Raw genomic sequence first — 26,579 nt, 5'->3', positions numbered from 1 at the left:
TAAATATCAGCATGGATTCAGGAGAGGCTACTCCACCCCCCAACTTGTAAACAGCTAGTAGAAACTATACATGATTTTGCCTCTTCAATTAAAAATGGAACACAGATTGACGCAGTATTTATGGATTTCTCAAAAGCTTTCGACAGGGTTACTCAGGAAAAGTTAATTTATAAATGAGACACAATAGTTTATAACAAACAATTAGTAAAGTGGATTTCAGACTACCTTTTAAACAGAGAACAATTCATTGTTTTTAATGATTCTGACAGGCTTGCGCTTCACTCTGGCATCCCTCAGGGCTCTGTCCTTGGGCCTCTGTTGTTTTTAATATATATTAATGATATTGTCTCTAACATTCCTGTGAAGGTTAGACTTTACACTGATGATTGTGCCATTTATACAGAAGTAGGAAGTGTCTCAGATCAACTACTATTGAATAGTGTTACAAAAAGTTTCTGCATGGTGTGAATCATGGCAAATGTCCATTAACTTTGAAAAAACTGTATAAACGAGAATCATTCACACAAAAAAAGACTTGCAGTTTGATTACAGTATTAATGGCGTGGCACTTCCAGAAGTAACAGCATATAGATATCTAAGCCTCTGGGTCACTAACAATCATAGTTAGAATAAACATATTGATTTCATAGAGTGTAACACTTTTCGTAAATTGTTTTTGTTAAGATGGGCACTGTGGTTGTCCACTCCATCTGTCCGCCTTCTAGCTTACAAATGCATTGCTTTGCCTACCTTAGATTATGCAGCTATCATTTGGGATCCATTCACCAAGACTAAACTGAACAAAGTAGAGAGGGTTTAAAGGCAGGCTGCTAGATACATATATAACAATTGCCGACGTAAATCGGGAACACATCTTTTGATCAAAGCTGGCCTGCCAAAGAAGCTGAGCGAAATCATTCTGGACAACTTAAATTCATGTACCAATTAATTAAAGGACACTACAGAACTGAACTCACCCATTTACTTCATTTTTTCGTCTGGCTATGCGGCTCGATGACGACGTCAGCTAATTTTAACACCTTTCTGCATTCGCAATAACTGCTTTAAGTACTCATTCCTTCCACAAATTATCATCATCAGCCTGGTTACGCCCACTGCAGGGCAAAGGCCTCTCCCATATTTCAACTACCCCGGTCATGAACTAATTGTAACCATGTTGTCCCTGCAAACTTCTTAATCTCATCCGCCCACTTAACTTTCTGCCGTTCCCTGCTACGCTTCCCTTCCCTTGGAATCCAGTCCGTAACCCTTAATGACCATCGGTTATCTTCCCTCCCATTACACGTCCTGCCCATGCCCATTTCTTTTTCTTCATTTCAACTAAGATGTCATTAACTCGTGTTTGTTCCCTCACCCAATCTGCTCTTTTATTTCTTAACGTTACACCCATCATTCTTCTTTCCATAGCTCGTTGCGTCGTCTTAAATTTAAGTAGAACCTTTTTCGTAAGCCTCTAGGTTTCTGTCCCGTACGTGAGTACTGGCAAGATACAGCTGTTATACACTTTTCTCTTGAGGGATAATGGCAACCTGCTGTTCATGATCTGAGAATGCCTGCCAAATGCACCCCAGCTCATTCTTATTCTTCTTGTAGTGGGTAATATGCATGTGGCACTGTGTGGACTGCCACTGCTGCGGCGCGAGACCCGAGCTCGGGCTGCCGATGTGACGCGCTAGGACTCGTGACCAAGAGTTACTTGCGATCCCTTGAACTAGCTGCAATAAACCCCATTTCATTTGGTGGAGGTGTGGGGTACCCACGAAGACCAGCAAGCGCCAGCGGCCGAAGTGCCTGGGGTACATGTCCTGGGGTACCGCAGGCATAGCATATTGGGCGGTTGTCAGCGGTGCGCCAAGGACTTGTACCCTACTGCTGTGCGCTAAAAAAGGGAGGCGCCGGCTGGCGAGGCGAAGGCGGAGCAGAGAACACTGGCGGGAGAGGCGCTGACATCCCGTCTGAACAGAGAAAAGATCCGTGGATTGTGTCTCTGATTGACATTCTTAGCAGTTCTTCAATGGCTACATGCCCTCGAGCCCTTCGTCGCCAAGCCACGCACTTCGTGCTACGGGACGCCATCTTGTACCGCCCAAACTATCAGCCAGACGGTCGCAAATGGTTACTAGTCATCCCTCACCATTTGTGTTCCGACGTAGGCATGTATTTCCACGCCGACCCACAACAAGCTCATGCTGGCGTCCTGAAAACCTACAAGCAGCTCCTCCAGCGGTACTACTGGCACGGCATGTATTCTTATGTCCGCAAATACATTCGGTCATGTGCAGCCTGTCAGTGACACAAGACATCTCCTCAAACGACAGGCCCTCTACAACCTTTACCGTGTCCTGCACGTCCTTTTTATTGGGTTGGCATTGACCTCTATGGGCCTCTTACATGCAATGCGAATAGAAATCATTGGATAATTGTCGCAGAACACCACCTCACAAGATATGCCGAAACTGCTGCACTTGCTACGGCTGCTGCTTGCGACGTCGCCGCATCCATCTTAAGGCATTTCATCTTACGGCACAGCGCACCGCAAGCACTGCTCAGCGACTGAGGCCGTCTCTTCTTGTCCGAAGTTATTAATGAGCTACTTGCCGCGTGCCACACTATTCACTGCACCTCTTGTATATCCCACAGACTAACGGCCTAACGGAACGATTCAACCACACTCTTGGTGACGTGCTCACCATGTATGTTGTGTCTGATCATTCCAATTGGAACGATGTCCTCCCTTTTGTGACGTACGCATACAATAACGCCGTTCAGGCTACCACAGGCTTCTCACCATTTTTCCTTCTTTATGGACATGAACCATCCACTACCCTCGACACGGTACTACCATATCGTGCGGATGCCTCTGAATTCACCCCTCTTTCCGAAGTTGCTCGCCATGCTGAAGAGTGCCGCGAACTGGCTTGCTTGTACCCGTCAGATACCCAAGTAATCCACAAAGTTCGCCACGACAACGATCAGCCCACACAGTCCTTCGCCGTGGACGCTCACGTCTGGCTTCGGCTGCCCTTCCAAGCTCCAGGCCTTAGCCCAAAGCTTGCTCCGAAATATCGGGGTCCGTACCGGATCGTCGAGTGTACACCACCTGTGAATTATGTGGTCAAACCGGTGATGCCATCTTCGAACAAACGCCGCCGTGGCCGCGAGACGGTTCACGTCAGCCGCCTGAAGCCGCACCGCGACCCCCTTATCGTGACCACCTTACGTCACCAGGATGGCTCCTCTTGCCGCGGGGGCAATTGTAGTGGGTAATATGCATGTGGTGCTGTGCAGACTGCCACTGCTGCGGCGCAAGACCAAAGCTTGGGCTACTGATGAGACCGCTAGGAATCGTGATCAAGAGCTACTTGCGATCCCTCGAACGAGCTGCTATAAACGCCATTTTATTCTGATTGTTTCAGTCTCATGATCCAGATCCGCGGTCACTACCTGTCCTAAGTAGATGTATGCCCTTATTAGTTCCGGTGCCTCGCTAACTATCGTAAACTGCTGTTCCCTTCCAAGACTGTTAAACATTACTGTAGTTTTCGGCAGATTAATTTTTAGACCCACCCTTCTGCTTTGCCTCTCCAGGTCAGTGAGCATGCATTGCAATTGGTCCCCTGAGTTACTAAGCAAGGCAATATCATCAGCGAATCGCAATATACTAAGGTATTCTCCATTAACTCTTATCCCCAATTCTTCCCAATACCTCCTGTAAACATGCTGTGAATAGCATTGGAGAGATCGTGTCTACCTGCCTGACGCCTTTCTTTATTGGGATTTTGTTGCCTTCTTTATGGAGGACTACAGTGGCTGTGAAGCCGCTATAGATATCTTTCAGTACATTTACATACGGCTCGTCTACACCCTGATGCCGTAATGCTTCCATGACTGCTGAGGTTTAGACTGACTCAAACGCTTTCTCGTAATCAATGAAAGCTATATATAAGGGTTGGTTATATTCCACACATTTCTCTATTACCTGACTGATAGTGTGAATATGGTCTATTGTTGTGTAGCCTTTACGGAATCCTGCCTGGTCCTTTGGTTGACAGAAGTCTAAGGCGTTCCTGATTCTATTTGCGATTACCTTAGTAAATACTTTGTAGGCAACGGACAGTAAGCTGATCGGTCTATAATTTTTCAAGTCTTTAGCGTCCTCTTTCTTATGGATTTGGATTATGTTAGCGTTCTTCCAAGATTCCGGTACGCTCGAGGTCATGAGGCATTGAGTATACAGGGTGGCCAGTTTCTTTAGAACAATCTGCCCACCACCCTTCAACACACCTGCTGTTACCTGATCCTCCCCAGCTGCCTTCTCCCTTTGCATAGGTCCCAAGGCTTTCTTTACTTCTTCCGACGTTACTTGTGGAATTTCAAATTCCTCTAGACTATTCTCTCTTCCATTATCGCCATGGGTGCCACTGGTACTGCATAAATCTCTATAGAACTCCTCAGCCACTTGAACTATCTCATCCATATTAGCAATGATATTGCCGGCTTTGTCTCTTAACGCGTACATCTGACTCTTGCCTATTCCTCGTTTCGTCTTCACTGCTTTTAGGCTTCCTCGGTTCCTGAGAGCATGTTCAATTTTATCCATATGATACTTCCTTACATCAGCTATCTTATGCTTGTTGATTAACTTGGAAAGTTCTGCCAGTTCTATTCTAGCTGTAGGGTTAGAGGCTTTCATACATTGGCGTTTCTTGATCAGATCTTACGTCTCCTGCGATAGCTTAATGGCATCCTGTGTAATGGAGTTACCACCGACTTCTATTGATGCTCATAATGATGGCCAAAGACTGTCGTTCATTGCTTCAGCACTAAGGTCCTCTTCCTGTGTTAAAGCCGAATATCTGCTCTGTAGCTTGATCCGGAATTCCTCTAGCTTCCCTCTTACCGCTAACTCTTGATTGGGTTCTTGTGTACCAGTTTCTTCCGTTCCCTCCTCAAGTCTAGGCTAATTCGAGTTCTTACCATCCTATCGTCACTGTAGCGCACCTTGCCGAGCACGTCCACATCTTGTATGATGCCAGGGTTAGCGCAGAGTATGAAGTCTATTTCATTTCTAGTCTCGCCATTCGGGCTCCTCCATGTCCACTTTCGGCTATCCCGCTTACGGGGAAAGGTATTCATTATCCGCATATTATTCTGTTCTGCAAACTCTACCAATAACTCTCCCCTGCTATTCCTAGTGCCTATGCCATATTCCCCCACTGCCTTGTCTCCAGTCTGCTTCTAGCCTACCGTGGCATTGAAGTCGCCCATCAGTATAGTGTTTTTTGTTTTGACTTTAGCCATTGCCGATTCCACGTCTTCATAGAAGCTTTCGACTTCCTGGTCATCATGGCTAGATGTAGGGTTGTAGACCTGTACGACCTTCATCTGGTACCTCTTATTAAGTTTCACAACAAGACCTGCCACCCTCTCGTTAATGCTATAGAATTCCTGTATGCTACCAGCTATGTTCTTATTAATCAGGAATCCGACTCCTAGTTCTCGTCTCTCCGCTAAGCCCCGGTAGCACAGGACGTGCCCGCCTTTTAGCACTGTATATGCTTCTTTTGGCCTCCTAACTTCACTGAGCCCTATTATATCCCATTTACTGCCCTCTAATTCCTCCAATAGCACTGCTAGACTCGCCTCACTAGATAACGTGCTAGCGTTAAACGTTGCCAGGTTCATATTCCAATGGCGGCCTGTCTGGAGCCAGGGATTCTTAGCACCCTCGGCTGTGTCGCAGGTCTGACCGCCGCCGTGGTCAGTTGCTTCGCAGCTGCTGGGGACTGAGCGCCGGGGTTTGATTGTTGTATTCATATAGGAGGTTGTGATCAAGTACTACTTATAACCGATGGGAATAATCTTACTGCCAATGAAGTGTTGCAACCATAACTGACATTTTTCGCACAGCATTTTACCTGGCATGTGTTACTGCATTTTCTTATTTTATTATTCTATTGTATATATTATTTCTACTGTTTGACATCTTGTTCAAATGTTGTATTCTTAATGCTGGCTGCAGAGCTTCAACCTGAACCCTTATTTCTTCTTGTGTATGTTATGCCTGTTTTGTGAAACTGCTTAGTTCTTTCTTCTGCGATAATTCCGGTATTGGGATTGGAGTACTATCAATAAATAAATAAATAAAAAGGCACCTTTTGGGGCCACCAAAGCGATGCCTCGGCAGAGCTTGTATGTCACTTGCCGCCCGTGACCTTTCTTTGCAGTTATAGCAGTGCCATTCTTGAACCTGACAGCTGTGGCCTGTTAACAGCACGCGATCGGAGCACGCTGGAAGCAGAGTTAGACAGTTAAACGAGTCCACATAATCAGAAGCCAGATGGAGGAAGGTGGTGGGGAGGAGAACTGGCCTCCCCGCCATTATAGTTTTCTCAGAACAACTACGCCATCCCCCATTTTGATCTTTTTTTTTATGCAACCCAGTTACGACAATTATCAGTTATAACAATGGAATTTTCGTGGCACTTGAATATTGTTATTAGTGGGTTCGACTGTATTACAATGATAAGCTCTGTAAATATACAAAAAACGGTGTTCATCCCCAGTGAAGATGGCAAGGCAATTGCTCACCAAAGGTCGGTGTGTGATTGCCTTGGCAACGTCAGGGTGATAACTCGTCAGTTTTCACACCACACTCCTGCGCCAATTTTTTTTCCCTTTAAATTATGTGCGCACGAATAATTGCGATTTAGCTTACTTTTTATATGCACACACTTTATGATCATTGTAATTCCTCTTTGTTCGTCTTACTAATCATTACATTGTATTTGCTCCTGCACATTTTCAGCTGTCATGAGAAAAATGAACTGCATTCGATATATGTACATAATAGGTGCTTGCGGTATTGTTAACATGTCTATATTTGATTAATTTTGAGCACATCGCAGAGGTGGTTGGGCAAAGAGTTTTTGTCAGTTTGTAAAGGTATGTATAGTGTTCTACTGACTTCCTAGTCTTATGTATAGTGCTTGAATTTGTTAGACAAAGGGGTTCATATTGCACTTCATGACAGCCATGTGCAACCCATAAAATCCATTTTGTGTGTTTCCTAGTAGAATTATACATTTCGCATTACATATACGCATTCGTGATGCATTCGTGCCTGCATTCACAGAAACTTAGGTACACATTTTCACATTGCACGAATGTTGCCATCGAATCGCTGTTTAAATATTGTGCAGTTCAACTCTTTTCAATACTGATACCACCTGGATTAGTGTCAGCGCCGTAATCCACGTCACAATTGAAACTATAAACTTTAATTCAGAATTTAAATTGCCAGAATTTAAAACTCTATTGCTTTCACCTCTTTAGAGCGTGTTTGTGAATGATTAATAAAGTATGTTATGTTCTTTCTTTTTTTCTGTTACCAAGCGTATATCATTTAATTATTTCAATCCGCAGTGTGTTTTGTATTGTTATTACTTGTGGACATATTTCATTGTTTTTCATATACTGCATAACTGCAATGTTTTATGGCCACTATATAAATATAATTTATATAGCGCTTGATGTATTACCCTATGCAGCCATATTGTACCTAAGGGGGTGAAGTTACCTCAAGCCACGTCTGTGCGACTTTTTTCCCTCATCCGTCTCCATTTACCACTCCTCTGTACGTGTGTGTATGTGTAAATAGAAATCAATAAATCAAATCAAATTCACCTCTTCAGTTATGGGCCAGCAGATTGTTCTGTTTGTTCCTACTCAAAGGCGAATTGAAGTCACAACTGCCGCTTCATTGCACAAGGAAAATGCAAGGTTTCAAATTTTCTCGCAAGTCCAGTGTGCCTCCAAATGGTAGCATTTGGCAACTCAGTGTCGAGCTGCTTTCGAGTAAAAAATACAAAACAGAGAGAAAGAGACAGCGGGAGAAAAATAACAAGTTTGAAGAATCAAGCTTTGGAAAGACCTCCCTATTCCAAAATGCCTTGAGCTCAGGCCGTCTCTTGGGCACTCGATCGTGACCAGCCGAAGCTGATCCCCGAGGTTTGGGCTGGCAATATTTTACCCGACCCTCATAGAAAGATGCCTTGGGTAAATCAAGGCATGAACTAAAGTTAGCTCAGAACGTGGCTCAGTAAATACCGATAACGACATGAGTAAATCAGAAAAGAAACCTTTCAGCTCACTGTAACAATAAGTGGTGTCCAAATGCACGTCTGAGTGGCAGCTCTCACTAGCATTCTTTACGAAGATCTTGAGGCCAGTGTTGTACTGGTTGCATGTGCCGAAAGTAAATTTGGAGCCGGAAATACGCCGTGGGATTTGGACACCATCTAAAAGACACCTGCAGAACCTCATCAAACGTTTTGGCTATGATATTGGCTACTTTTTGCAAATGAAAAATTTGGGTCTGGGTATTTTTTGGCTACATTTTGAGATCATTTGGCTATTTTTTGTTGGGCCCATCTGGCAATCCTGACAGTCAGCTACTGAAGACTGTTGCACGTCAGGCATAGCGACAGCAGTGCACTTCATGTTTTTCCGAGCGCAATGTTCCTTTTCATAGGCCACAAAGACATCCGGGCGCCTCCTTCAATGCGGCGCAAGAGGCCTCGTAATTCGAGTTGGCACCTTCAGAATAGCATGGCACTTGAGACACTGCGCTTTCTGACAAGCGTGGCAGGACCTTTACAAAAAAGTTCCATTTCAGATTGGCACCCATGGATACACTGGCCATGTCACCTGACCGATTGAAGCAACTGATGCACACTGAAGTTCAAGCACGGAGTGCAATCAGTGTATTGCACCAACACTGTAGCCAAGCAATGAAATGGGAGCCTTGACGAACGTGCGCACGCAAGATGGCTCCAGCAACGCTCTGAATGTGGCTCAGGTTGTCTTGGCTCCACATGCAGTCGTGATGTAGACCTGGTGTCAATGGAACTGCGGCTTGCCTAATGAAACTGAAACCTCTAGTTGCACACTGTGTGGATAGTTATTCACCTCGAATATTTTAAATAACGGAAATATTAAATTTGCGTCAAAGCGAATTCAAATAGTGTAATGTTCGTTCAAATATTCGAAGCACTAGAATATTTGCACAAGCCTACTTTCTTTCTTTCCTTTTTGCAAAGACTGAATAAGTGTCATAAATGTCAAATGTTGTCTGTTATTTAATTAAGCCTCATGAACCAAATTATCACGCATCACTTTTTATAAAAACACTAAAAAGACGACACTGGTACACTTGTGGTAAACGTGTCGCCGTCCGACTTTTGGGGACTTTTTGCCACGACCGCAAGTCCGAAACGGCATAAATCGAAGCCACTACCACTGCCATTTTGATTATCGCACCGCCTCGAGCCGGTGCTCTCGCACGCAGATTCACTGGCAGCCGTAACCACACCACGGCAACGCTAGGCCTAGCTACTTCGATGTTCGCCGTCAAGCTGTTTGCTGTTCGGTGCCATGTCTTTCATTGAAACAGTAAGCTACTGTTAGCAATCGAGCTGATTCCGCCTGTGTAATAATCCTCGCCAATGTCTTCAGAGCGCGGAAAGCATGGCGAACTGCATAATGCCGGTTCCCGAAGCTCAACTTCGCCCCAATGCAGTATTCCTTAGCGGTGAAGCATACCAAAAGTTCGAAGGGGCAATTGTCACTGGACACGTTTCCTTTTATTATGCACGCGTGCACCCGCCGCCTCATATCGCAGTACGAGCACCGATACGCCTAATGACTGACTGTAATTTGTAAATACGTGTGAATAAATTTTGTGGAACTTCCCACTCATGTGTTAGCTCAGTGCATACGTGCCACTGAAGGTAAGTCCTCCATTAAATTAGCTGCCTCTAAATCTAACTTCTTTTAATTAGAACAAATTTTCGGGCCCCCTCGAGTTCGAATTACAGAGATTCGACTGTACCATATGGTAACGTTTCTTACAGTACACATCTACATGCACCTTGCTCTATAGAAGATTATGGTACGATAATGCACGACAGTGAAACGTCGTTACTACAAACACCACATTAACAAACTTATCAGATTAACGAACTATTCAGAAATCTTCTGCCGACTTCTTACAGTGTCAATGTAAGAATATTTCAGTACTACGAACTTCAGAATACCGAACTGTTCAGAATAATAATCGTTATTCAGTTTCCCTGCCCCGTTAACATCGCATCAGTACTACGAACTAATATTACGAAATTTGGAGATTCTTAGATTTCCGCGTGTCCTTCACGACAGCCAAAACAGTAGGCTAGCAGATGACAAGGCGCAGAAAAGGCTTGTTCGATTCAGCCAAATTTTCCTGCACCAGGATACATGCACCGGTGCACCCTCGACTGAACGGGGGTGCAAGGCAAGGTGCCGCCGGGCTGCAGTGCACCACTGAACCCTGCAGCGAGTGGGTGCAGCCTGGCACACTGTAACTTCCCCGTAACCTTCACGTTTTCATTTGTATTGCCGTGCACCGTTGCTGAATCAAACAAACTTAACACTGCAGCGCACGGTTTCGGAAAAGCTGAGACGGTGCTCAATGGAAAAATGTGGGAGATAATTTTTTTTAATCTATTGCGGAAGCGACGACACATTGGGTCTTTTTTTCTTTCTTTCATGTGATTTCGTGCAATTTTCTTTTAAGTGACCCAGTTGTAACAATGAAATATTCCTAACCCTTGTCATTTGTAAGCAGGTTTGACTGCACCAGGGAAGTGGAGGTGGCTTGATAATCGAGGCTTTTGCAAAACTGCAATGAGCCACGAATACCAACTGTTCTCGTGCTTCCAACATTTCCGATAACCTGTGGCGCTCTGCCAGCTGAAGCGACGCTTAACACAACTGATGCGCAGGCCACTCACATCATTGATGAAGAGCGAGAGGCTCTGGTAGTAACCACGGCATTCCCACGTCTCGTTGTGCGTGCCAGACTCAAACGTCACCAGCCGCTTCATCGGACTAGAGCAGCTCTGCAAAATAAAAACCGCACATATTTAAGTGTCTCGGGAACCTTCGGCGGCAACAAGGCCCTTAGGTTGCAATGCATTCGCAACAGCCACTGGCGGCGGTCGGTTGCCAGTCACAGCTAGTGACCAAGGAGCGATTCATGGCTACATGGGCTTTTGAAGCCATCTTTCTTTATTCTTGAACCAAATCTGATAAAAGTTGGCATGCTTGTTTGGTTTCATTTCTCAAATCTAAAAATGCAATTACATTTTCTGTAGGCACACTACTTGATTAGACAAGTTTTTAAAAATTCCCCTTTGTTTTTAAAACAATGGACAGAAAAGGCAAGGGACCATGGAAAAAGAAATACAAATGGCACATGGATCAATACTAAAAAGCATAATTCACGCAATAATGGAATAACTTTTATGACTGGGTTATTGTATCCGATCTTACAGTCGAAACCAGCCACAACGAAATCCCGAGGCAAGGAAATGTTTTCAAATCCTCAGCAAATGTCCATGGGATGCCCATATGGCCGTTAATGCCCATGCCCATACCTTGCAACAACAAAACTTTTTCTTGACAGCAAACTCATATCACCAGCATTATCTGAAATGGCAGTGCGCATATATCTAGTGCTCACATAAGGCTAACAGTGTCCTAAAACTGCTCAAGTGCATTGGCTGTGCCTTTAAATTGCGTAAACTACCCCCACAGCACGCTTGCACAGCAGCCACCATTTATCTCAAAAAAAAAAAAAGAAAAGCAGCAGTGGAGCAGTTGGACTTGGTAACAGGTGACAGCGATGATGACAGCGTGGTTTATCCTTTCAAACTGGTGAGTACTGCTTAGTGTCCTGACCCAAAATATACTAAAAAAGAAAAAGAAGGCATAATAAGGTGGAGGCAACCTCGCAGCGGGCACGTTTACATCCTGTGTGCCATCACGGGCTAATACAGAGTGGAACTGCCTGCGTGCCTTGCTGATCCATAATGGCTGATTCGCCAAATCCATGTACACATGTAAAGGCGCCAATTATCGGGCTTGGTGCACATGATCGTGTGTGCGCAGTGTGGTAGGTGTGTGGTTGGCGCCAGCGTGCGTCAGCTGTGTATGTGTGGTGATGGGACCACCGTCAACCTGCCAAGACGCCAGCAACCAAAATGCGAAAATTTTTGATGCTACAACAAAGGCCGCTGTTATTGCACAGGTTGAAAAGGGCAGGATGACGATGGAGATCGGTGATGAATTTGAAATTCTGTGCAGCGCCCCGTCTACAATTTTGAAAAACAAGGCTTCCGTTCTCGGACATGGTGCAAACGCAAGGAACAAAACGGTGATGACTGCGGCATTCCCGGACTTCGACAAGGCAGTGCGTGGTTGGTTTTGTGAACACCGTGCCAACGAAGTACCACTGTCCAGCCGAGCAATTCAACAGAAGGCGCTATACTTTGCGTGCGTGGTCAGGCATGACAATTTTAAGGCAACCCCTGGCTGGTTGAGCCATTTTAAAGCCCGCCAATACATAGTGGCCAAAGTTATTTTTGGGGAGGCAGCAGTCATTGACCCAGTGACATCGTCGTGGCTGCTGACCAACAAAGAAGTGCCGGACCAGTAAAAGCTCTCCAACATCTAAATGATAATGAGAAAGGCTTATTGTTCAAGATGCTTCCGCCTAGTTTGTTCGCACGGACGAAAACGTTATGCACGAGGAGATGACCGATGAGCCCATCGCAGGTAACATGTATGGAAATGAGCACCACCAAGGATCGAAACATCAAGAGAATGTTTGCTCTTACTTTTGTACTATTGCATTTCCCCTAGCTTTTATGTTAATACGTATTGCTCACATATCCATTTTATAGCATGCTGCAATCCATGCTTGATATGCATAGTATTAGGTGGTTCCCCTGACAGCTTTATAACTATGAGACCACCGAATGTAATAACATCACTAATGCTGTTATCATGTACGCAAGGAAATGTGAATAAACTTGAACTTGAAGATGATGAACTCGCGGATGTGTTAAGACACCTTCAACGCAATTCATTCATTTTTTTTTATGGACATGACGACGATGACAATGGACTACTTTCTGCAGTGTGAAGGCAGAGCTGTGAAGCTGCTGCAAGATAAGGCTCAGTGAAGTAAGCTTACATACTTTTGGCAATAAATTTTGTTTTGCAAGCCATTTCCCTCAGTTTTCGGTCTCAATCTTGCGCCAATGAAATTTTTTGCATTCCCTGGCGATATCGTATAGCACGTTTCGACTGTATAGCACACCGAACTCCAGTGTTTTGAACATGACCATGCAGTGGTTGCCCATAAGACAAATTTTAAAAACTTTAAAACAGATTTTTTAACCTCTGCTCCCTGTACTGTGTCACCCAAACATCTAGCTTCATTCTGCAAAAATAATTATTCTTCTATCTCCGATAGGTACTGATGTATCACAGTAAAAGGTTTGCTCAGTATGCAAAATTAGTACAGTACACTTCTGTTCGACTCCAGTTAATTCAATTTTTCGGTTATAATTCCATGTCGACCCAAGGTCCCAGCCGGTGCCGATGCACTTCTACAGGCCCAAATCTTCGTTATTTCCATCCTAAAATTAGCTTTTGCTGGATAATTTGAACATGACCAGGCAGCATGCAGGCGCCTAACGCCTATGGCGACTCCTTAAGCAGCAGAGTCTGTTTCGGCGGAACTTGGGGACAGTGAACGCGTTGAACACACGTCATCTTCTGTTGAAGACACCTATCTTCAGCTTATCACAGGAAAATTTTCAAGCAATAACCGTAGCTCACAATGTCCGGTTACGATATTTACCCACATTTAACGTGCACCTCCATCTTTTCTTTTTTAAAGAAAATCAGCCCATAAATTGCCTGTACAGTGCAATCGGACACGAAACTGAAACCGCATTCACGAGATTCGTATGCTTACCACATAACACAAATGTACTGCGACAAAGCTGACTTTAGGAAATCGGCCACCATGGTGCAACACATTTGAATCTTGCCTATTTTTCTTGCTAAAAAATTGGGCATGCATTAGATTTCTACAATGTTTAGGAGCTTTAATGTCCTTTCTACGTTAGCTTTCTACTTTGTACACATAGGAAGTGAGCGCTGGGTAATTCGTTGGTCGTTGGGTCAGTAATTTGAGGTCGAATAACTGGAATGCGACTCTATATCGAGAACTACAGTTACACTACAGCTAGCTTCCATTTTATTGTTTAATAACTTCCTAGACGATCTTTCAGGGCCAATGTTCAGTATATCACCAAACTGCAATCGTATCACACCCTTTCCGGCCGCTACATACCATGTGAACAAGAAAAGGCGTGAGGCATGCGTGATCAACAGCAGTAGGTGCCCACCATGGCAGCTTGCTCATCGTACTCACCCGCCTGTGTCCTGTGAAGACACCAGCATACACAGAGTTTCCTTTTGCACTACCAGCAAATCTCCTGGTGGGCCGTTGCACGTTATATTGAACATTCACAGCTATTGCCACCAATCTTACTGCGATAAATACAATAAAACCTCGATATATCGAACACGGATATATTGAATTATTGCGTATGTCAAACATGTTCTATATCACCTGCCTGGAAAATGTCATGCATTTTGCATTCTTTATTTCGAACGGGGTCGGACGTAAAATGGCTTCGTCAATCTCCACCTCCCAGACCATATGTGCTCTGCTGACAGGCGGCGAGCTTTCCTGCAATACCCTGAAAGATGGCTATGGCGTGATGGGCGTTCCCGACTGCTGTGCACCATAGCTGCACACATCGAAAGCACCGAGGGCACGCACACAAGCGGTGGCTTGGCTAGTTCGACAACATCTATGACATATTGCATTTGGAGCCCTGACTCCTCCTCGGTGCCGCGCGTCGCGAGGAATGGCGGTTTGCATCCAAGAAGAAGTGTGACAGCGCGTGCTCACTGGGCAGGTTCAGACGCCTTGGTAGGCGCGACTTCATACTTTGTTATCAACAGTGTTTCAAAATGCTTCGATGTACGGACGCGGAGATCGCAGCAGAAGTAGCGGCAAATTTGAAGGCGTCGCCGAGGTTGATCCTGCAAGCGTTGATGATGTCCGGCTCCCAACTTGTACCAAGGCTGTAGCTGCTTTGGCCCTTCTTCGCCACTACTGCAGCACAATAGAAGGCACCGGCCTATCGCTTGTGGATCGTTTAGACTATGTTGAGGACGCCACGGTTAAACACACGGCTGCTAATAAAAAGCAGGCTACAACGCTGCAGTACTTTCAGCCAAAGAAATAAATACTTTGTGTGAAGCTTCAAATGAGCATTTACTGCACCACAATTGGAGCGCGATCGGGGATCTTTGTTTCAAGTGCGCGTTCGGTACCGCCGTTTACAATTGCCTTAGGCCGCGCCGACTTCGCGCGGCTGACGAAGTTGGCGCGGCATAGACCAATGACGCGTGGCGCAACGAAACGCACGCTCTAAACAATGGTCCCCGATCACGGCCTTCGTTCATTCATTGAATTGTACAAGTTTTTGACGCATTTTTTACGTTATTTTATATATCGAATTCTGCCTATATCGAACTATTTCACGATCACCGCGCTGTTCGATATATTGAGGTTCGAATCTTCACTTATCTGTTTCACAGCATGCGTGACATAGTGGTGTCGGAAGCATACTGCATGCTTTTGTTAGGCGATGAACCAAACATGCCCAACAGCTCGATTTCGTTTCCCATAGCAGTCTTGAAACACTACAAAATAGGAAAATGACAAAGTGCCTCTCGGGCCGCTCGAAGATCACCAGTCTGGTACAGGTCGGCGTCTTGTGCCGCAACTATTCTCGCCACGTCACCATGTCTAAACTTGCCACCAACTTACCCCCCACCCCAAGGAGCTGCTGATCCAGGTCGAATTTGAAGCGCCTGAATGTAAGCTTGCCGAAGCCGCAAGGGCGAAAAAGCGCGTCTCGGGCCGCTTGTGCCCAACTAGCTTGAGGCCTGTCAGTGTCTGGTGCTGCTACGATTTGTGCAGATGTGAACTACAGTTGAGTCTGCAAAACTTTTTAGCGGCTTCGCATTATAAATTTTTGGTTAATACATTTATGATAAATTATTTTCCAGAGTGTATGAATGAGGTTCTACTTTACACCATGAATTTGCGAGAGATTTTTGCAAAACCCTCGTAAAGGTTAAAAAATTTGACACAATCTCTGAAGTAAAATCATACATTTGTCCACTTCATAGCTTATAACAAAAGCAGTTTACGAAACTGCAATATCAGTTTTTAGCAGAGTTATCAATTTATAAGCTTTGCACTTCAAGTGCTTTGTACGTTACAATTGTCCTGGTCATTTTTCAGGACTTTTGAGGCCCTAAATTGACATTATGCTTACTAAAGCTGGTGGAATGGAGCCTTCTCTCTTAATTGCAACAAGTTCAGCAGTTCATTGAGCAGTTGCCTAATGGAAGTTTCTAGTCTCACGCATATTTTAATGAGTAGCAAGTTGAAGTTGTTTCCTCTCAAAGCAGCACCGTGTCGAAAGCAAGCAGGGACTGGCGGAGCCAGAGCGACTGCAGTTACCTGGTAAAGCCGCTGTGTCATTGAAGGTGGGATCAGGGCATCTGACAGGCCACACACAAACAGTATGGGCACCGTCACCTTAGGCACCTTGTCAATGGACCGAAACTGCAATGCAAAAGTAAAACATCCATTCTGTACAGGCCATATCCATTCCACCCACATGCTAATATCACGTGAAAAATGTGCGTCAATGTAGAAAAGACAGACCAGCACTCTACTGTGCGTATGTTTCGTGCCCTGTAAACATTACGGCGATTCCTCTTATAACTTGCCAGACGTGATGGCACATGATATATTGAGTCTGTTGTGATGACATACCCTGCCATCATGACATCATGCTGTGAAAATGCCAGGGTGTACCCTTGTACCCTGCTAAGTCGCTATGATTTTCTGACTGGCCATCCCTTGCCTTGATGCTGCATGTCAAGACACATGTTATGAAAAACAGCACACTCCAAACCTCACTGGCGACACTTTGTAAATTTCAATATGTGCCGTAATGTAATTGACGAAGAATATAATTAGTGAATCTTTATTAATTAGTGGCACATGTGTTTCAAATTTTCGTGCATGTCTGCCTCTCTGAACAATCCAGCTCGGGGAGTCGAATTATGTTGCCTGCAACCTGCAACCTTTGGTGTAATTGTATAAAACTTAAAAAATGGCCGCCCCGTATGGAACAAGGTGCTACACCCCTGCAAGAGTGCTTCTCCAAGTGTGTATGCAATCATATCTCGGGTCGTCGGAAATATTTAATGCTGACGAATTTGAAATGGCACTGTTTTGGCAGATGCTGTCAAACAATAAAACATGGAATCTGAAGGGCAGTATGTGTCACGGCAGAAAAATGAGCAGGCTGTGTGTCTCAGTTTTGCTCACTGTGCGTGGATGGCTTGCACATACTGTGGCCGTTCATTACAGGCATGAGGAGATCTCTGGGCTGCTGCAAGAGGCCTCCCAGTCCAATCCCACGAGAAATGAGCATAGATTGCAGTCAATCTTTCGAGTGAGTGGCACCGACACGAGATACTAAATTGAAGATGCACTACTGGGTTCGTCTTGCAGACAGGGAGTTTCTGTGAATGGCACTTTGGGGTTTTGTGAGAGGCCAAAACAAATGCGAACCAAAGCCCACCAGGAACGGAATTTCGCACTACGTTTTTGGTGCAACAAAACTAACGTCTGCGTAGTGTTGGCAGTCCCCGACGCAGTGGCCAGAGGGCAGGGCCGAAAACGAAGGAACCGCGAGGCGCCGGAGCATGTAACAGCACGTAAGAAGAGACTTAGCATGGATGAGAGGTAAGGACGACTGGTTCAAACAAGTCGGTTGCAAAACCAAAGTCCAACACAACAGTCTGCCTCGTTGGCTGGTTGCCGAGGTATGACGATTGGCCGTTTAAACGCTGTATTGTAACGGGCATGCGGCTCGGCACATTCCCGCTCAATTCGCAGCATAAGAGGTACAAGTGTGCTGATGGGGGCCATGGCGCATATTCGTACAGGCTGGTTTGTTTCTGCCCTGCGTCAAATTCTGATTTACTCTGAATAAAAACGAGCAAACAGCTCTTCTGTCAGTCAGATGCACCATGGTCTCGTGTCTGGGCAATGCTGGCTTTTAGGGTTAGCTTTGCGACTCCACAGCGCGAGCGACTTTTCGCATGCAAAAAATAAGTAACGTTTTGTGAGTCCAACACAGTTTTAGAGAAGCAAATTTGTGAATTCCCACGTTTCACAATCCCAGGAAACTGTCCAGGGTGTGCGGATGTTTCAGATAAGCTTCAGACAGGCCTATTTTATATTCTAAATTATCAGTATATGAAACTATTTCCCGATCCACTTCGAGTTTGATATATCTAGGATCGACTGTACTTTCATTTATTTCGTGCAGACCCGACTGCAATATTTTTTTTCCTAATGCCAATGTGCATGCTTAAGATGAATACAGTCAACGACTGAATTTTCGGACGCCCAAATTTTCGGACATGCCTGATATTTCGGACGTCTTTGCGGCACCGCCACGAGCCCCACAGAATCAATGTATAAGAACATCTGAAGTTTCGGACGCTCGAACCCCCCGCCGTCCAATTTTCCGGACTTTTTGACGGACGGAAGGTCTTTTGGCTCCTCGCGCAGCGCCCTTGAGAAGGAAATCCACTTGCAGCCAAAGCATATCACCGCTTTGAACCACAACTAGCCGAATCTAGTTGTCACACACCGATTTGGTCTGGCCACGCTGGCTATGTTCATCGCCGCAGGACAGAATTAGAGGAGGAGTACAGAAGGATGACAAGTAAGGAATGGGACAGAATTGAACACAAGGTCCCCGTGGGAACAGCGACAGGACCTGATGGCATACCTATGAAATCGATAAGCATATTAGGCCAGAAAAGTAAATTAAAATTACGACAACTTATTGAACAAATAGTAGTAGGGGGAGATGTTCCACAGGACTGGAAATCAAGCAGAATGATATTAGTTTACAAAGGTAAGGGAAGCAAGGACAACATTAAATCCTACAGGCCAATAACTGTCACATCAGTCATATACAGAGTAGCAATGCAGATGGTGAAAAAGAGAATGGAGGAATGGGCAGAACGAGAAGAGATCTTGGGAGAACTGCAGAATGGATTTAGAAGGAACAGAAGGCTAGATGATAATTTATTTGTTATAACACAGTGCATAGAGATAGCGGCAGCCAGGCAGAAACCGCTATGGATAGCTTTTTTAGACATTAGAGGAGCCTATGATAATGTAAACCAAGAAAAGTTATGGAGCCAGTTGAGGGAATATGGTCTAGATAGAAAGATGATTGGGTTCCTACAACAAGTTTATACAGATAATGAGATAGAGATAACGTGGGAGGGGGAAACTACAAAGCCAGCTAAAATAAGAAGAGGTCTCAGGCAGGGCTGTCCATTGTCGCCTCTGCTTTTTATGATTTACATGAGCCAAATGGAAAAGAGACTAGAACAGAGCACAATAGGAACAGACATAAGCTATATGCTGGAAGGGCAGAAGGTAGCTCAAGTACTAAGCCGGACTGATGTATGCAGATGATATTGTACTGCTTGCTGACACCCGGGTAGGGCTACAGGAACTAATGAGGATATGTGGAGAGGAGGGAGAAAAATTGGAACTGCAATTAAGTAGAGAGAAGTCTGGGATAATAGTATACAATGAAGAAAGGGGGGAACCATTGGAAATACAAAGCACTAAGATTGATCATGTGGAAAAATACAAGTATTTGGGCATATGGCTAAACGAGGGCAAAAATTACTTGGAAGAACAGTGTAAGGTTGCTCTGATTGTTCGTGTTCTTAAGTGTCACGAATCGGCCACGTGCTGTGTGTATAGAGAGGGGGTGCACTCCCCCCCCCCATGTCAGCGGGGCAACCGTTTCTGTGTTATGAGGGGTCACGGACCGCGCGGTGTTGGGCGACGCGTCGCGGCAGGTGCCAGGAGGGCGAGTGCCGATTCCGGGAAGTCGGTATTGTGCGCAGGGTGTTGGCAGTCCGCCGACGGTCACACGAGTCCACACAGACCGGCCTTGAAAGGGACCGCTGTATACGGTACCGTGGGTCTGGCGCCCGAGTACCTGACTAATTGGAGGCGCCGCCGAGGTTAAGAAGGGCTTAGCAACCTTGACCCCGTGCCGCGCGTCCGGAACGCAATCGTCAGCCTTGTTGTTGGGTGCGACTGCCTGTGTGGTGTCGAAGGCCAGCTTACAGTGCACGCTGTAGGGATGTGGTGCACACGTGAAGAGTGCATTCGGACGGCGGCGTCTTGTAAACACGCACTCGGAGAACTTTGTCTTGTAGACAATAAGTTTGAAGGACAAGGAGGGCCATCCATCTCCCACACGGCCAAACTTTGAGTACAGCGGCACTACGTGGTGTCGATGCCCCTGCTTCCGAGACATTTGCGGCCTAGACGCCGTTGGGATTTGAGGCGGTCTAGCGATAACTTGTTCGGGCCTGGCGTGTTTTGCTGAGCCCGTCACTAACTACGTAGAAACGAGAGGGCAATGGAGTTTTGGGGAAGAAGGAAAAGAGCTTTGTTTTCCAATATGTTTATTTTTAAGAGTAAGCCCATCCCTGTGGGTGGTGGCTTAACAAACGGTTGACTCTGATTGGCAACTGAACCTGTGGGACGGGCCAACGGCCCTACCGCCTTTTTTTCTTTGTATATTTGGGCTATAAAAATCGGGACGACATGCTGTCCCTGAGACTTGGCTGAAATCAGGATTGCTGATAGATCAGTGAGGCTCCGTACTATGTGCGTTAAAATGAGTCTGGGCTCTAACAGTCATTGAGACAGTGGAAGAGTGAGACTTTGCTTCTCAATTGGTCAATTTTGTAATGTATTTGTTTTACCTGCCATGTATATAGAAAAGTTCAACTATAAATATTTCTTGTACATCTGACCTCATTGCTTCCTTCCTGCGTTTGATCAACTGCCGATCATCGTCCGAGAAGCTTCAAAATCCAACGGTGAAGCGAGGACAACAGAGAACGAACGAAACTTTACTAACAGAAAAAATTATGATTGAAAAAGTGAAAAGGAACTCAGCTGTAATGAAACACAAGGCACTATGGAACTATAATAGGTACGAGGTGGTTAGGGGCGTATGGAAAGGGGTTATGGTACCTGGCCTCTCATTCGGAAATTCAGTACTGTGCATGAAATCGGAAGTTCGGGCATGCATGGAAACGAGACAGAGAAGTGTAGGCAGGTTGGCCTTAGGAGTGCACGGGAACACCCCTAATGAGGGAGTGCAGGGGGACATGGGATGGACGTCATTCGAAGGGAGAGAGGCAATAAGTAAGTTAAAATATGAACAGAGACTCCCAGCACTGGAGGAAAAAAAGTGGGCAGGAAATGTGTACCAATATCTATACATGAAAAGTTTGAGCACAAAGTGGACACTCAGAACGAGGAAGCTGAGGAATAGATACCTACAGCCGAGGGAGGGGGTCCAACGTGGCTCTAGTGTGGGAAAGGAGGTGAAGGAGACAGAAAGAAAAATGTGGGAAGAAAGAATGCTCGGATAGCCAGCGCTATCTATGTATAGGTCACAAAAACAGGAGATTAAGACAGAGCTCTTATTTGATAACTCACGGGGCAGCTCACTATTATTCGAAGCTAGGACGGGGGTTTTGAGAACAAAAACATACAGGGCTAAATTTGAAGACGTGGACCTTTGGTGCACAGCTTGCAGAGCCGAAATGGAGACCACAGAGCATATAGTGTTGAGATGCACAGACCTTCGCCCGACTCTAGCAGAGGGAACAGTGGCAGATATGGAAAAGGCATTGGGTTTTCCCGGGGAACGAGGGCAAATAGACGAGAAAAGAGTGGCAGTAACGAAGGGGAGGCTAGAGGATTGGTGGAGGAAGTCAAGGGAGAGATATCATAAATCGGGGAGATAATGTTTCCTATACTTTTTTAGATAGTTACTTTGGGGGGAGGAGGGGAGTGACAACTAGGTTAAGGAAAAGAGGATATAAAGAAAGGAAAAAAAAAGAATAATAATAAAATGGGAGGGGGAGCAAAAGGCTAGGTGGCGCCAGCCGCCGTCCGTTACAAAAAGTATAGCCGCCATCCATCCATCCATCCATCCATCCATCCATCCATCCATCCATCCATCCATCCATCCATCCATCCATCGCACTTCCGCCTCCAGCGGAGTTTCCGGAGCGGCGCCATTTTGTTTGTTTGTTTGCGCAGGCCACGTTTTGGCTAGCGTGGTGTGTGGTTGTCTGTTGTGTCAAGTGTGCTCTGCGACGCTAGGCCTGGGTGCTTCGACGCTCGTCAGCGAACTCCACTGTTCGCAACTTGAGGATTTCGCTTGCCTTCGATGAAGCCCACTCCGTCTTCGTCGTCCTCGCCGATGGCATCAAAGAGCGGAAAGCAGTACCGTCGGATGACGTGATCAACGACCTCCGCTCTGCTGGGGTTTCCATACCCACGGAGATAACTTTTGAACAGTTTGTTGACGCTGACAACGAGCTCGACTTCCGCGCAGAACTGACTGACGAGGAAATAGTCAGTTGGGTTGTGGGGGATTCAGAAGACTCCGATGTTGAAAATGAGGAGCCAATGCCTGCGCCACCTACAAGCGCCGAGTTGACGCGAGCACTGTTGACTCTTTCATCGGTGTACAGTGCTGACATGACCCTTGTTCAGATCGAGGCGAATATGATTGCATGCAACCGGAACGCCGTTAAAACAACAATCAACAAGTTCTTCAAGCCACTGCAGCAATAACACCGGCTGCCCGATGATGCACATGTACATAATAAACTGGCAGTCGGCTGCACAAAGAGTTTTTGAACGCCTCTTTTTATAGCCACTTCACTAATGCTGTGGCAGGGTTTCGGAAGCCTGTTACTTCGCCCTTTACCTCTAGATCTGAGAAAAAAATAAAAAGGGTGCGTTTTTTTGCATGCATTCATTTTTTCGGACTGCCTGAATTTTCGGACGTTTTTACGTTCCCTAGAGGGTACGAAAAATCGGTCGTTGACTGTAATGGTAAAATGATATTTGGCTGTAACGCCTGGAACTGGGTACCTTTGTCCACCCACCTGGTTCTTGTAGCAGAAGTCGGGCAGCCATCGCAGCAGACGCCACCCAAAGAGCACGCGTGCCATCTCGGGGATGGAGGAGAATGTGTTCTCCACAATGACACCCAGCAGGTGCTGGGCCTGGTCGGGGCGTGAGGCTAGGTCCAGGGCCACGGCTCCCCCCAGCGAGCGACCAAACACCAGCAGCCGTGTCTGGTCCAGCCCTGGGTGTGAGAGCAGGAACTCCAGGCCTGCCTGCGCATCCAGGTACAGCCCTGCATGCACCAAGCCCACGCACCAGTTCTTGAAGGGACACTAATAGAAAAATGATTTCCCCTGTACGTAACAAAGTACCCTTCCGTTATGCCAGAAACGCCACACTCACTGCAACAGCAGGCCTCGTAAGCCAGAAAAGGTGGAATAAGGAAAGGCAGAATTTTCCACACCTGCTCACTGTGACGTTATAGATTTTGATAAGACCTCATTAATAGCTTATTGGTAAAGATGGAATACATTGCATTCTAAAAGACCCAAAAATTGAACTTGACAAGTAGTTCTGAGAAACTTTTATTGAGCCAATGCAACTCTAAGTGTATCGTTAGTAGTGTCGACAGAGTAACAGCCTGGACCAGCTCTCAGCAAACGAAGACACACACAAGTGGTGAGCAAGATGCTACATGCAGGCACACATCACTTTGGCTTATCTACCCGATACATCTTCGTTTCTTGGAATAAAACTAAACTTGAATGTTTTAACTAAAAACATATCCTCTCAGAAGAATACACAGCACCGATCACCGATAAAAGTTTGTGTACGCAGTGCACAAGGTTTAGAGCTCACAGAACTTTCACGAAAGTGTCGTCACATCTTAACCGCTGTGGTTGCCTTCTTTCGCGCTGGTATCTTCTTGGCTCTCATGTCGGTGGTGTAGTGGCGGGAGAGCTTTCATTGTTTGGTTGGACTTGGCAAGGGGACCCGTTCTCGTGGCTGTCGTCTGGTATGTTGTCATCATTAGGCGCAGTGCTGTAAGCCTCAGCCGTAGCCATGAGATGTTGTCGGTTGCGTCACAAGACGCTGCCGTCTTCGGTGGCGACCTGGTATGACCTTGGTTGGGCAGTTGCATTAAGAATCTTTCTTTTCGGTGACCCTGAGTCTCCTCATACTCTGACAATCTGGCCTTTTTGTAGCGGTGCAAGACTGCATCTTGGGGATCGGTACCGTTCATGTTTCTTTACCGACTGTCTGTGAGCTTCGGGAGAGTTGTCCAAAGTCATCTGCCCTGAAGTAACCGTCTTCTAGCGGACTGCTCCTATAAGCGAGCAATCCAAGCCACAAATTATCGTTCATCTCCGACGTCTTCTTTAAAATTCTCTTTACTATTTGAACACCTTTTTCCACGAGGCCATTCGAGTGAGGAAACCGCGGGCTAGACGTAATGTGTTTAAAATCTTACTTCTTGGCAAACAGTGCAAACTCATGACTCGCAAACTGTGGACCATTGTCTGCGCACACTTCAATAGGTATTCCATACCGTGAAAACACTGCACTGAGCTTTCTCACAACTGTGGCCGTCGTTGTGTCACTTAGAAGTTCCACCTCCGGAAAGTTGGATAATGCGTCAAAAACACACAGGTACGATTTTCCAGCTCACTGAAAAATGTTGCACCCACTCGGTACCATGCATGTTCAGGCACTGGGCGGTCCATGAGTGGTTCGCTTTGCTGCCGGTATGCATACTTCTGACAGACTGCGCACCTCTTGATGTGTGCTTCAATGTCAGCATTAAGACCAGGCCAAAACAGCAAGTTACGTGCTTGAGATTTGCATTTATTTATCCCAAGTGGCCTTCGTGAATTCTTCGAAGTAGCTCAGGGCACATGCTTGACGGAATCACGACTTTGCATCCCTTAAGGAACACACCACTCAAGACAACCAATTCACTTTCGAAGGATTTTAGTGTCCCAGGGACTGGACTGCTATCCAAGCAATGAATGACTTGACTCAAGTAGTCGTCCTTGCTAGTTTCTTCTGCCAACTGCCTCAAAGTTTCCTCGCTGACAAGTGATGACAAAACACTCACCGCGTGAACTTCCACGTCATCGTTGATGTTTTCTTCCGGGTTTTCGACGGATGCTCAAGACAGCATGTCAGCGACCACCAAATGTTTTCCTGGAACAAATTGGAGTTTATAGTGGTATCTGAGCAAACGAAGAAAAAATCGCTGCAGTCTGGATGGCATTTCTCCAATTGGCTTTTCCAAGATTGCTATTATGGGTCGATGGTCTGTCTCGAGGACAACGTTACGTCCGTACACAAAATGGTGAAACTTTTCGCGCCCGAAGACAACAGCCATAGCCTCTTTTTCTGTCTGTGAATATCTACATTGCCCTTCGGTTAAGACGTGTGAGGCATAAGCGATGGGCTTCCAAGAACCCTCATAAAGCTGCCAGAGAGCCAAGCCTATTCCATTTTGCGAAGCATTGGATGTTATTCGTAATCCGTTTACGATCGAAAATCGCCAGCACAGGGTCTTTGCTCAGACTGTCACAAATAATTTTCGATTCTTTAGCGTGGTTTTCCATCCACTCAAAGGTACGGTCTTTCTTTATCAAGTCGCGAAGCAGTTTCATTCGGTCTGTAATTGATGGCAGGAACTTCTACAAACAGTTTACGACACCGAGCGTGCGCTGCACTGCTTGCTTGTCAGTCGGCGGGGCCACACTTAGCAGACAGCTGACCAGATTAGGATTTGGGCGTATGCCATCTGCCGCAATAACGCCGCCAAGAAAAAAAATCTTGCGCACGCCAATGCTGCACTTGTCTGCATTCAACGTTAAGCCAGCTTTCTGTGCAGCTTCTAGTACCGCTCGTAACCTCTCATCGTGCTCTTGTCTTATTATTTATTTATTTATTTATTTAATACATAAAGCTAGCCTTGTATATAAAGCTGTAGCAGGGTCGGCACACAAATACAACTGTGAAAGTGGTATCAGGCATGGTTAACAGTTTCTGTTAATAACAATTTCAAATACTGTTGACAAAGAATAAAGGCAGTACAGACACTTTCCTGCAAGCCCTGTCAATGTATGCAATTCGTACACACAAAGGTATTAATAGCACTATAAACATATTTAAAAAAAAGAAAACTTACCATGAACAATTACTGACATGAAAAACACCAATACATACATTTAATTTTTCAAGCTAAGGCAGTAGAGAAATATAATTGGTTAGTCTTGAGACAAACATATAAGTTTAACTACTACCACCGACGTGTTCAGGTACTGCATTCCATTCTGTTATTGTCCGTGGGAAAAATGAGAACTTAAATGTATCATTGTGGAATCTATACTCTTTCAAGTGTGTACTATGTTTTGTTCTAGTGGGCCTCGTGTCTGAGAATGATAGGAGTCGTCGGCTATTGTGGCACCCCACACGATGACGTCATCAATGTACACTCGCACTCCTGGCAGTGTCTCGGATATTTCGC

General features: G+C 45.6%; 1 protein-coding gene across 3 annotated transcripts in view; it reads right to left on the bottom strand.

Moving 5' to 3' along the window:
* The window catches only part of Bem46 (abhydrolase domain containing 13-like protein Bem46), a 75,087-nt gene that overhangs the window by 14,571 nt on the left and 33,937 nt on the right, over positions 1–26,579 (bottom strand). For all 3 annotated transcript variants that reach the window (XM_072288886.1, XM_055066817.2, XM_050172047.3), the window contains exons 4-6: positions 23,110–23,363; positions 16,526–16,630; positions 10,854–10,961 (exon numbers count right to left, since the gene is read on the bottom strand). In XM_072288886.1, the coding sequence (XP_072144987.1) occupies positions 10,854–10,961; positions 16,526–16,630; positions 23,110–23,363 (467 nt within the window). The remainder of the gene's footprint in view (positions 1–10,853; positions 10,962–16,525; positions 16,631–23,109; positions 23,364–26,579) is intronic.

Source organism: Dermacentor andersoni, chromosome 6, assembly GCF_023375885.2.
Source record: "Dermacentor andersoni chromosome 6, qqDerAnde1_hic_scaffold, whole genome shotgun sequence".
NCBI classification, from domain to species: Eukaryota; Metazoa; Arthropoda; class Arachnida; order Ixodida; family Ixodidae; genus Dermacentor; species Dermacentor andersoni.
The sequence above is the reverse complement of the archived record's forward strand: the minus strand, read 5'-3'. Positions and strand labels throughout refer to the sequence as shown.